The sequence below is a fragment of the Gallus gallus genome, chromosome 3 (assembly GCF_016699485.2).
Source record: "Gallus gallus isolate bGalGal1 chromosome 3, bGalGal1.mat.broiler.GRCg7b, whole genome shotgun sequence".
NCBI classification, from domain to species: domain Eukaryota; kingdom Metazoa; phylum Chordata; class Aves; order Galliformes; family Phasianidae; genus Gallus; species Gallus gallus.
In genome coordinates this window covers 46621146-46634135 of record NC_052534.1, presented here as the reverse complement: position 1 = coordinate 46634135, position 12990 = coordinate 46621146, and the positions used below count along the sequence as shown (strand labels likewise).

The 12990-nt window shown below is 34.6% G+C and overlaps 1 protein-coding gene across 3 annotated transcripts in view; it reads right to left on the bottom strand.

The window, feature by feature from the left end:
- The window catches only part of ADGB (androglobin), a 74685-nt gene that overhangs the window by 21969 nt on the left and 39726 nt on the right, over positions 1 to 12990 (bottom strand). For all 3 annotated transcript variants that reach the window (XM_419656.8, XM_040698175.1, XM_040698176.1), the window contains exons 17-25: positions 12678 to 12780; positions 11043 to 11184; positions 8696 to 8810; positions 7147 to 7314; positions 5791 to 5929; positions 3168 to 3302; positions 2684 to 2777; positions 567 to 701; positions 210 to 363 (exon numbers count right to left, since the gene is read on the bottom strand). In XM_419656.8, the coding sequence (XP_419656.5) occupies positions 210 to 363; positions 567 to 701; positions 2684 to 2777; positions 3168 to 3302; positions 5791 to 5929; positions 7147 to 7314; positions 8696 to 8810; positions 11043 to 11184; positions 12678 to 12780 (1185 nt within the window). The remainder of the gene's footprint in view (positions 1 to 209; positions 364 to 566; positions 702 to 2683; positions 2778 to 3167; positions 3303 to 5790; positions 5930 to 7146; positions 7315 to 8695; positions 8811 to 11042; positions 11185 to 12677; positions 12781 to 12990) is intronic.

Below are 12990 nucleotides of genomic sequence, written 5' to 3'. Positions count from 1 at the left end.
AATGTAGGAAACCTAACTTGTAAAGAAAGATTGAGCAAGCTGTCATCTTTAGCCTAAAAACTGGAAATCTGGGTGATATGGATAGTCTGTTTGAATTTTTTAATAAGCATGGCTATACTTCTAAGCAGAACATTAATATGTAGCTTAAAATGTCTACAGAATTCAGCAATCATTTTTATTCCAATTATTTTTATACTCCACACATTTACCTTATTTTTTGGGTAAATATGAGGTGCCACTTTCAAAAAGACTTGTGGCATTTCCTCCAGTGTGTCATTATCAATTACATGAAGTCTACAGGAAGGAATAGTGGTATACATCTTTGGCACTATGAGCATGTCTTCTGGGACAAAAAATATTTCTCTAAAATAAAACAATGAAAGAGCAAATTAAATTCATTTTATTGTCATGAATTGAATAATTTGTGTAATAAAATAAAAGTATACATTAGAATTTAAAGAAAACAGACTCGTAAAATCATGTGTTTTGAAATGTGTTAGTGAAAAACAGAGTGTATCATTACTTCTTTCCCATAAAAATCATATAAAAGGCTAAACAAAACTCACCTAAAAACTACAAACCAAGTATTTGGTGGCTGATCAGAATATGTTACAGCATAGTCAGTGAAAGAGATCTTACACCGCTCATCTTCATAACAAGGAAATTTTTTGATTGAGTTACAGTTTCTTTTAAACATTTCTCTGAAAAGTAGAAAAACAGATAAGGATTGAAATTTTTTCATAATCAAGAGGGGATATGTACTGAGGTATATTATGAAGAACACTGTTTCATATTTGAGGGTAAGATGAAATTATAAGATGTCTTACTAATGCTACCACCTTCTCTGTTATCGGATCACACTAAAAAATAATAAATCAGGTAAAGAAGGTGCTCTAGTAGTTTAAGAGTTAGTAGCCTGTCATAACTGATACTTACATACAAATTTGTCTTGTGCATCCATCAGTCTATCCATTAATTATTATTATTTTTAAAAAAAAAACATTAGTTAGGATACCTTCCATTCCTTTACATTAATCTGTCATCTTAAAGCTATGGCATCATAAGGAGATTTAAAAAACCTCTTTCTTTCATCTTTAAACTCTTAGGTGCTATCAGTTTCTGTGGAATTAGAGCTAACATGACTGGCTCTAATAAGGGAAGCTTATTTATCATTTGTGGTATCAAAAATTAATGTTCCTCTGAACATATCTGAGTTTTAAATTGCTAAAGTATTATCCACCAAATCTGGCCAATGGTACTTTGATGTTTTGGTTTTTCTAAAGAGCAATTGGAATTACACAAACTATCCCCACTTTCATATTTTTAGCAATGATAATAGCCAACCTTGGCATTTAATTAAAGGTGAGTCACAGAGCGGATCTAAACTTTGTCAGAATTAGTTTAAAGCAGAAGAGTCTGAGATATTCTTTTGCAAAGCTTTGCAAATATTCCTTCCATCACTGATGAGCACTGCACAGGGACAGAAGAAGCCCATCAGAAACCTCAAATATGTGAATTCCTTGAAAATTACAGTATGGGCAAGCACAGTGAACTTCTCTTTGTGAATGTGGGATTTATAATGAGAAACAAGTTGAAAACCTAGCTTAAATAGAGATGTTTTAGGGCTTTAAATTTTAGACTAAGAGATTGCGTTGTAAAATGGTGCTGCTTCTGGCCTGTGGTATGTCTAGGCTTTAAGTATGGGAGAACTTCTATCTTAACACTGAACTCCTGAAATTTTTGCTTATAACTTAATAGGTCAAAGCACTAGTTTTTTATATTAAATGAAAGTCTATAAGCTATTTAAAAATAATAGTTAAAAAAAAATCATAGTATTGTGATATTAACAGTCAAATGTATTTCCTGAGAAAATATTTATCCCGTGTGTACTGTATGTCTGAAGGAAGACTCAAAGTTGCACCTGATCTTTGCTAATTTAGAGATGGTACAGTTCTAAAACTAGTCTAACATTCAGTACAAGGTTGAGGTTGCAAGGTCCTGATCTCCTGTTCATGCCAAAGTTCTAACAGCACATAGTTATGCTGGTTAGAAATACTACAAAGTGAAATACAGTTACACTCCATGTGAGTGTTCCTCAAATGAGTGGTTACGTGTAATGGGGATTTATATTCACAGCTGGTACTTACTACTAGTTCTCACTCCTCACACCTGGCAGAAATGATCTGCTCCTAGATCAGGTGTGTGAATGTTTGCAGATATTCATGAAGGAGTTGGTGAAAACATGAGATACCAAAGGAGGGGGGGAACAGGGAGAAGGGGGTCAACCTTGCAAATGATCAGAATATGTTTTTTAAATCAACTGGATAGATGTTTAACCAAAGAAACACTATCAGGTTCCTACCTATAAAATGACTTACTGGATATTAAAAAAAAAAAAAAAATACAGAAGACAACATTCCAGCTCAAAGAAAAACAAAACAAAACCACCAAACAAATGTACGGTAGCATCCTTACCTAACGGTTAGATTTGATATAGTTTTACTCATGCAAACATACAATAAAGCACAGCATACCCCTATAGAAAGCATCCTATCCTTTCTGACCAAGTTTTGTAATTTTAAAACTAATAATGCTCTTCCCACATTTATTGTGTGCACCAGCAATTTATGACAACTATATGGAAATGGCTGCAATAAAGAGGTATAATTTATTATATCGTTACCTTAACAGCACTACAGCACACTGTTCAAAATTTAGCTCAATGGAAGTCCACAATGTTTGCAAGATTTCTTTCACAGCAGCGTTTTCTTTAGTACCTAGAAATAATAATATGTTAGAAAATGTACATAATACCTAACTTTTGTATTGTTTTAAATATACACCGACCAAATATTTGTGAAAAATGTCACTCAGAATTCAATTGTCTTAGGAATGCTATCTTATTAGGAATTTTAGAGGTGTCAGAGAGCTGACAACTACTTTCTCCTTTCACAGAGGATATCCCCATTATCATCACCTTTATACTTTACAGTACTTTTCCAGCTTCAAAAAATTATGTGACTAATATTTTCCGTTTTAAATACTTTCACAATAACATCTTGTGTTGACATGAAATGCCATAGAAAATTAACTAGGTATTAATTAAGAACAAAATCCTTGCAGTAAATATTTGAACAAGGTGAAATATTTTTGAAAAAGGACACAACCTGGTTTTCTGCTCTTCAGTAATTTCCTCACAGAAGTCCCCCTCCAAACAGCTTGGAGTTTAAGAGCTGCTGCTTCTTCTTCAGAAGTGGGAATTCTTTTCTGCCAGTTACTTAGGGAATTCACTTCACAACTCTCTGAAAGAAGAGGAAGAGAATGAGAACACTAATAATGCTGGAAGCCTTATAGCTGCTTGCTATAAAGTGAAAATACAAAGGAGAGCTGTGTTACAGAAATAATGGTTTCTGCATAAAATTTCCACTTATGGCAAAACTACTACTCTTAAAGTTTTCCTCCTATCATTATAGAAATAGACATGTAATTACTACGTAATTACAAAGTTAGCATGCAGCTACTATGATAACACTGAATACCACATCATCATATTTTTGCTTCTCTCTACAGACAGCTGTTGCATTTTATTTCTTTAATCAAGTCTTGTAATATGAAATCATCTTCCAAAAATAAACCAACAGAATTTGATGCAGTAAAGCGTCAATCTGAATAAAGCTTAGAAGAGCTTCACAAGATTTCAAGTGTTTCTATCTCTGAATCTTATTTTATTAATTTAAACACCAACAATATTCAAAACATTGCACTTGATTTCTGATAAGGAGGTACAGAATAAGGATAAGACAAATGATAATGTAGAATTTTGTTTATCTGACTGTGACTTTCTGTTATCAAGGAATTTTTGAATGGAATAAAAGAATCATAGATTCCTTAGAGTTGCAAGGGACCTTCGAAGGCCATCTAGTCCAACTGCCACTGCAATGAACAGGGACATCCACAGCTAGATTAGGTTGCTCAGAGCCTGATCCAGCCTCACCACATCTCTGAGCAACCTGTTCCAGTGCCTCGCCACCCTCACTGTTAAATACTTTTGCTTTATATCTAACCTAAGTTTACCCTGTTTATGCCTGAAACCATTTGTCCTTTTTCTATCGCAACAGACCCTGCTAAAGAGCCTGTCCTCTTCTTTCCTGTAGCTCCACTAATAAGTAGTTTATAGCAGGTTACTAAGGAGCAATTTGATGGAATTCTTGCCCAGAATTAACATCATTGAGGCTATCAACACAAGGGTTTATCTGGGGTGGTTATGGGGAGTAGCACCACAGGGAGGCAGTGCCAGGAAACCAGCTGGGAAATGCATCAGTGTACAATGAGGGGAAGCGAGCTAGAGGGAGAGGAAGGATAGAGTGCTCCAAAATGAAGTACTATCAAACAAAAAGGAGGATGAAAGAGATACACGTGAAAGTGGGACAAATTGGATTAAGAAAATATATTACTCTCATCAGAAAGAAGATCACACATTTCAATCTAATATATTCCATTTAATATTGATAGAATTGACTGCTTCCAACCATTGTTCCTCCTTATTTTCAAAAGTCTCTTTAATACTTAGCAACTCTGAAAGGTTACACAAGTTCAGCCCAACAGAGTATAGTTCAGAACTCAATATGGCACGGCACAACCACTTTTTATGAGAAGCATGCAATCACAGAATAAAGTAGGCTGGAAGGGACCACTAATCATATCTCACATTCAAATCAGGATCAAATAGAGCACATCACTGAGGGTGTTGAGCATATGCCCAGTTCATTTTTTACTATCTCCAGGGATGGCAACTGGGCAATCTCTTTCAACTTTTGACAGGACCAACAGGGAAGAATATTTTCCTAAAATCCAACTTGAATATCCTGTTTTTAACTTGTGTTGTCAGTGTGCATCACTGAGATGTATATTTGAATCTCAAGTGTAATTTACACCAATAAGATTATGGCAGATAACTTGTCTAGAAGTCAAGCTTCGAATTAAAATGTTCATACAGAACCTTTATCTACTCTGTTTCCAGGAAAACACACAACAGCCATGTCACTGAAAAAAGCATGCAGCTTCAGAAACTTCCATCTTTATGTCATACTGTATGAACTTCCTTGTCTCCTGTGGATCTGCTGCTAGCTGTTCCTTGGGGGTGGATAGCATTTGGATAGATCAACATTACTAGACTGTTTTCAGGATGGCTTCTCAGAAACCTTAACAGACAGGACTGCTAGCTGCAACACATCACAACATGACTTGTCATAGACAAGTCTAGAGATGAATTCAGCACAGGGAGCAAAATAGATACACTACTAAAAATAAAAATAAATGGAGATAGCATTTGAAGTTCAGACTTGATTTGACCCATCCTCACGCACAGGCAACAAGAAAGATTTTGTTCATCTATTATGGTACTTTTCAGTGTTAATTATTGATTTTCAAAGGATTATAACTCAAGTCTTGTAAGATGCATGACTAACTTGACAATTCAGCAGTACTAAAGTAGGCCAGTCCTTCTAGGCATAGAGCAAATGTATAGATTTTAGATTTGTAAATTAACAGAACTTAAATATATTTTTTGGACCAAAGCAAGCATAAATATAAAGTATAAAAATATTTATAAATATATTTTCTATACTTTTATTCTGAGATCTGTCTCACTGAATAATTTCAGACGTTCTGCTAACAGTAGAAAACTTAAGTACCTCTTAAGAAACGAACCATGGTTATTTAGTCAGGATTGGTGAAGATCTAGTTCCCTCCAAAATATGTTTGAAGTTTTTAGCAAAACCAGTACAGTACCTGAAGACACACTGTCATCCTCAAATACATCAGTGTATTTAAAATCTAAAGTGAAGGACCTGAAGGCAAATTTATACTTATGAGGCATCTTCTTGTCCAATACATATTTGATCAAAGACCATAATGCACTATTGAAAACCTTAAATAAAGAAGGAAAACATTTGTCAGATAATTATTCATTTGTAAAAGCCAACTTATATTGGCTCTCATTAATGTTTCAAGAACTGTTCAGTTGTTTTCATTTTCATGTCATGCTTAACTTTCTTTCACACATTAACTGACAATTAGTCCCTACTGTGGAACCCCAATACTTCAAGCAAGCAAGCGAAAACCATTTTCATGCCCAGCTTTTTAATACAGGACAGATTCCAGAGCACAAGTTTTCATCACCTAAAAATGTCTTCAGTTTATTTGAAGTAAGCTGATTGTCTCAGACCAGAGCATAGAAGAACATTATAATTACCATCATGACACGGGCATGCCAGCTGAATCAGTAGATGACCCCACTACAAAAAGTAGGAATATATTGATGGTCAAAAAGGGGAAATTTGGCGTCCTACTTTCATGACTATATTGATGTCTGTTTTTATACTTGACACCTTGATGCTCTTTAGAAAGCAGAAATCCAGTCTCTTTTTCCATCTTTAATTAGATTAGAAATTTCAGAGTATGTTTTTCAAAGCCAGTTTCACAGTTTGAGTTGAAAAATAGCTAGGCCTTAGTGTAAAAAAAAAATATCAGTCTGTTTTTCAATCTCCTTATTTTCACATTTTTATTTCTTCTTGAGTTATATATATTAATATCAATAAAAACTTACTTTATTTTTAAAAAATTAAGGCTGATGAAGGAAGAATCTACTTTAGCACATGCCTATATTCAGAATAATTTTCAATTGTCTACATTAGACAGATGATTTCCATATTTTCCTTCTTGAATCATTGTTGGCTAATTCAAGGTGTGCCTTTTTTTAAAAAAAAAACCCTTTACTCCTATACACTAACCTTTCTGTGAGAGGAGATGAGATATATATATGCACACCTACTGAATTTTTCTACAAGTTCCTAAGTTACTGATGTATCATGACCCAAGGAATGCCCAGTGAAACTGACCAAAAGAGAGATTCAAATTTAAAGCACATATTAAAATGTGTTTGTAATAAGAGAAGATAATTATGGAATGCCGCTGCAAGTTTCATATGCATTGATGCTTAATAGTGAGTGTCATATTTGAAACATTCAGGAGATCCTTTGTAAAAACACAGCCACTGTTTTGAAGTAGATAACAACATTAAGCTGTTATCTGATCTCTGCAGCCTCTAGATATGTTTATATATCTAGATACTGAACAAAGTTTCACCTTAAAATGTTCCTCAGCCATTTCAGTACCACAGATGCCAGGAGGACAATGAGTGAGCTCCAAATCCTTCAGAGCTTCAGAAAGTTTGGGTTTACTGCTGAAATTATTAATCACATTTCCGATAGCTTTCAGGATAGCAGTAGCCTGCCCAATAAATCGGTAGCTTTCCTAGGGAAAGAGGAGAAAAATTAGTCATTGCTATCTAGATTGTTTTAAGATTTTGTTTCCTTTTAAGTTTTTGTTTCCTTTCTGAGCAGTACATAGGCATTTTTTCCTGATGCTGAAGTACTAAAAATTCCTTAAATCAACTGTCATTAATTTTATAAACTATAAAATCAGTTATGTATTCAAAATTCCAAATTTTCAAAATTCATAATGTGTAAAATTTCACTAACTTTAGCTATAGAAATGAAACTATTACAGTGTTTTAACAAGTAGTATAAGGTATATCTGTTATGGATTTATTTTTTCCTGTACTATTCGTCCTAGAACATTTAATCAAAAATAAGATGAACATGGAAATTTTCTACTGCAATAATAAGATGACTGCTGTAAGCCGAAGTGTACAGCACTGTTATGAAATGGTATAGGTGAGTATTTGTATTCACCTGTAAATGAAAACAGGCAGCATGTATTTGGGCATTAAGGCATTTTTACTCTTCACCAGGATTTCTGTGCAAAATACTGGACATTTTCCTGCAAATGACACACTGAAGATGAAGAGATAGTCCAGCAACAAACAATTTTTAATGTCCCAGCTTCTCATAATTAAACTTCTTTTCTAGAATAAATATCATAGATATACATAATGCTGATTTAATGCTGATCTCTATTATTAGGATCCTGAATCTGAACTGCTGCACAAATTTGCCATTATGCTCACCTTCCAATTTATTTACTTAATTTTTGCAGAACTGAGCTTTAGAAGCTGTATTCCCTCCCCATATGCTCACGTCAAATATTTGGGCATACTGCTTGCCAAAGAAATGTTGAAAACATGAATGGCAGTGATACCCACCTAGACTGAAGGCAACAAAGAGCACAAGCTGTAGGAGTTACTCCCCAGGGAATCTTACCTCAGGTTTGAGAAATTGTTTGAATCAATTCTTTATTTTAGGGATAAAATAAAGACCCAGTGAGTAATATGTGATCTCATGGAACAAAACAAAATTTATTGATGTGACAATCTATTTTACTAGACATGTATGTTTGAACACAGATCATGTGTACTTTTTCACATGCCTCAAAGAGAGAGCTTAAACACTTACTTGGACATATGTATCTCAGCAAGAGTATTTTCAGTATTCTACTTTATGCAGTTTTTCTATGTGTACTGCATAATGCTTACTTGCACGTTCATACAAGTCAGCTATTGCAAAATCCATCTCAGTGCCCGCTAAAAACATTTTCAATCTACTCACCCATTTCATATTAAAATTAGTATTATACTTTCAAGCATACTAAAAGATAAATAGTATTTAACTTCAAAAACCAATAACAGTCAGAAATAACTTTAACGCAATACTTGACTAGTTCTAGACATGCATACCTTTTCGAGATTTCGCATTACAGCATCCTCTTCTCCAAAGACACAGGGCACCATGCTACAGAGATGAATATGGTGCCCTACAGCAGAACTTATTGTAAAGAGAAGTATGTGTCGCCTACATTAAAGAAAAAAGAAAAATAAAATTTAAATTAAAAATAACTTTTTCCATTGTTGTTAAGTCACAGTTATTCTTAAGCTTTTCTTTTCATAACAACATTTGTTAAAAAAAGATACCCTTTCCCAGATCCAGATTCTCTCATTCTCCAAATCTTGCATCCCTAACTCCTTGCTTTGCTAAAACTTCTAGATATAGGCAAATAGGTAAAATCAGAAAAGTCATTATTTTATTTGTTTATATTTAGATTTTACTTTTTCTGTAGCAGAATAAGTAATTCCACTATTTCAGATGGATATAAGCTGAAGATTTTAGGTCGGTTAGCTACACTTACAAACACATTTGCTCTAGGAAACTTCTAAAGGAAGCTAAGTGCTCTGGTCACATAAGTTAGATCATGATTTCTGTGTTTATAGAGACAACTACCAGAAAAGTTTAACACATGCCAGGTTAATGTTTCAGAATAATCACTTTATATGGCAACTGTGGGCCAGACAATCCCATAGTAACCTACTGAAGTGGCAAACAATAGGAACTCAGTATGTGCTATTAACATGCACTTCATCTCATCACACCCTACAACATACTCCAATTATAAAATAAACAATTCCCAACTATAGTTACACAACACAGGGGCCTCAAGCTCTTCTCACCAGTGAATAACTTCCTGCAGTCCCTCTGAGATACTTGAGGCTGCTAACATCAAATAACAAAGCTTCACAATCTTCTATCATTGTCAGAATGGCATTTAGACAAGTAGATACTGGCTGCAACTTCATATTAAACAGAAGTACAGCAGCAAGAGTAAGAAATTGCTCACCTCATCCTGAACTCTTCCACATTTTAACTACATCAACTTGGGAAGTGAAATATAAGACACTTCCCAACAACTGACAAAGCAGAAAGAAGAAAGTACCTTCCAGGCTGAACAAGGCATATCTCATTTGAAATAAAATAGGAGAGTGGTCAATAAGCCCATCTGTTTCCCACACTTGCTGTAAATTAAAGCTTAATGAAAGCCTGCTGGTCTTGGCAAGAGTAAAGAGAATAAAAGGTAGGAAGCTCATAGTTTTGCAGGTACAAAAAGATGCACATCTTATTGCTTCTGTAGAGGTCAAGGACATGCAAATATCAGAAACTATACCAAGATGTGTGTACTAACAGAACAAACCTGTAATCAGAATCACATCTTTTCTATATTTAATCTGAATTTAGACAATTAGAGGGCTCTAGTGAAGAGTTTATTTTACTACCAACATGCAAGTATTATGGTATTTTCTTTTATATCTGTTCATTTGAAGCCTGACAAGATTTTGTTTTGTTTTCAAGACATTTAAAATATTGGACAGACATACTCTGAGTGAATTTTCTGAAGTACATTTTCTTGAACTGTGAACATGTAGTACAATATTAATTTATATTTTTGAAAAAATAAACAAGTTGAAAGTTCAGTTCATTGCTTACTAAATAAATTTTTGAGACATCTTTTTTGAAATTAAACTGGTGTGTGTCTCTATTTTCCAACAAAGTAAAAAGCCTCAATGAATTCATCAGCAACTATACGCTTAGTGCATGTTAAAATGATGTCATTTTCCATTTGAACCACTTCCAGAAACTAATAAATATCGAAGGCTCTTGCCTTTTACTTATTTATTTTAAAAACCGGAAATGCTTTACACTGAATACATGGAGTTATATACATAGAGAAATAAATTTTATTGTGTGCTAATAATGAAGTTTTGGAAAAACTTTACTTGGAATGTAAGATAAGCTACACAAGGCCTCTTGTATCCCCTCAGATTTTCTCATCTCATTATTCATAAATCCTATTTCAAGAAAAGCTATGCCATCATTCTTTCACAGTTTCACTAAAAATCTTAATATTTATTTATTTTTCTTGGTCCTTTGAGAAATATCTCAAAATCTTTCTCATTAGAAATAATTTTAGGTAGATTTTGTACTGTGATGTTTTCTGTATTTTTTTTAAGATTTTTTCTTGCTAATTGCTCTTAAATAAGAACAAAAAAAAAAGAAAGAAATAATAAATTTTATAGAAGTTTCTGTAATTGTTTTAAAATCATAGCAATTTTTCAGTTTTACCAAATCTTAGCTATCAGAGAGTTTGATTTAAACAAAAACTTATGTTTTAGAAAATAAAATCTTAGTGTGTAAAGTAAATCATCTTAATCTCTAAGTAAAAAAGAGCCTTTGGGAATGAAGTCTCATACGTACCCAACAGGGAGATTTAACACAGTAGCTTTGGTTGCGTGTGTATGCATCTTTAGCACAAGTTCCCCCGGAGTCACACATTTCCAAGAAAAATGTTCAACCTTCAACAGTGCCTTTGAAACACTAGAACCTTCTTGTTTAGCAGCTATAACAAGAAAAATGGGGGAAAAAAAGGGGGGGGGGAGGTTAGGTGTAGACTATAATGGAAAAGTTATCATAAATACAGAACTGGTATCTACAGTCGCTGAAGTCTTCACATAGGTTTTGATAACTCAGAGAAAAGAGACAATCAAGAGAAACTCATAGGTCACAGAGATGTCACTATTTTTTAGAAAACTATGGTCGAAGCAAGGTACTGGAAGAATGTGAAAATTAGACATCTTCCAAGACACTTAAGTCCTTTCTAACACTCCTTAAAAATGCATTCTGTCCACCTGCAAAGGAAGTAAATATCCATACAAAGCTTATGTCCATATTATAGCTACTTTAACTATACTTTTGATTATATTTTGATTAGGTGTGTTGAGATGGTTACTTTTTTGGGGAGGTTCTATTTGGTTCTGGCTGCTCTACTCCTGAAGTAGTACCTGACATTTGAACGTCTTTTTAACATAATCTGATTGTCATAACAACAAATAGCTTTACTGTCTGCTACTTTTTGTATTCCACTGATATAATCAGATGTATATTGAAACCATCCAAGTTTCTGGATCTTGAAATAATCTCTCTTTAAATATAGTTAAGAACTTACAGTACATTGGTTTAAAAAATCAGTTCAAAAATCAACTGATGAAAAGCATGCAGCAAACCATAATAAACAGTAAGGAGATCCTTTCAAGAAAATATTTGTCTTCCATATGAACTAACAATAAAATGTTGCTTGGACTTCAAATATATTTCCAAGAATCTGTTTGCCTATTTAATGATAAGCTGCCAAACTGTGCCACAATACTCCACAGCAAAAAACAACGGCACAGACATTAAAGTACACACTCGCAGCTTGGAAGGCCAACTGTATCCTAAGTTGCATCAAAAGAAGGGCAGCCAGCAGAATGAGGGAGGTGATTGTCCTCCTCTGCTATGCCCTTGTGAGGCCCCATGGAGTACTGTGTGCCTGGACCCCTGGCACACAAAAAGATGTGGAGCTGTTGGAGTGGGTCCAGAAAAGGACAACAAAGCTGAACAAAGGGCTGGAGCACCTCCCCTGTGATGAAAGGTTGAGAAAGCTGAACTTATTTGGCTTTGAGGGGAGAAGACTCTGGGGAGACCTCATTGCAGCTTCACAGTACGTGAAGGGAACTTACCACAAGGAGGCGGACCAACCTTTTACATGGTCCAATAGTGATAGGGCAAGGGGAAGTGGTTTTAAACTTAAAAAGGGAGGTTTAGGTTAGATGCCAGGAAAAGATTCTTTAATCAGGGCATGGTAAGGCACTAGAACAGACTGCCCAGAGACACTGTGGATGCCCCATTCCTGGAGGTGCTCAAGGTCAGGTTGGATGGGGCCCTGAGAAGCCTGATCGGGTGGGTGGCAGCCCTGCCCACAGCAGGGGGCTGGAATGGATGATCTTTAAGGTCCTTTCCAACCAAAGCCACTCTATGATTCTATGAATATGCACTTTTCTGCATTGGCCTTACCTCCAGTGTCATTCCAGCATACTAGTGCAGAAAAGCTAACCAGAATTTCAATAGGCTTCAGACTGTCCACAAGTAAATAGTAGAAGACTCGATCATCAGTAGACTGTATAGAGAAAGAATAAGTTAATTTTAAATTCTTATTGAATGTTGTCTGCTCACACATTTTTCATTCTCAATTTTAATATGTAATTCCTATGCAAATATAAAAAAATATAAAATAACTCTGCTGCTCCTAGAAATTCTTCAAATTCTGAAGGTGAATGAGCTTCTTTGCTACTGATCTGTTTTATTATGTGCTACATTTTCTTAGAGT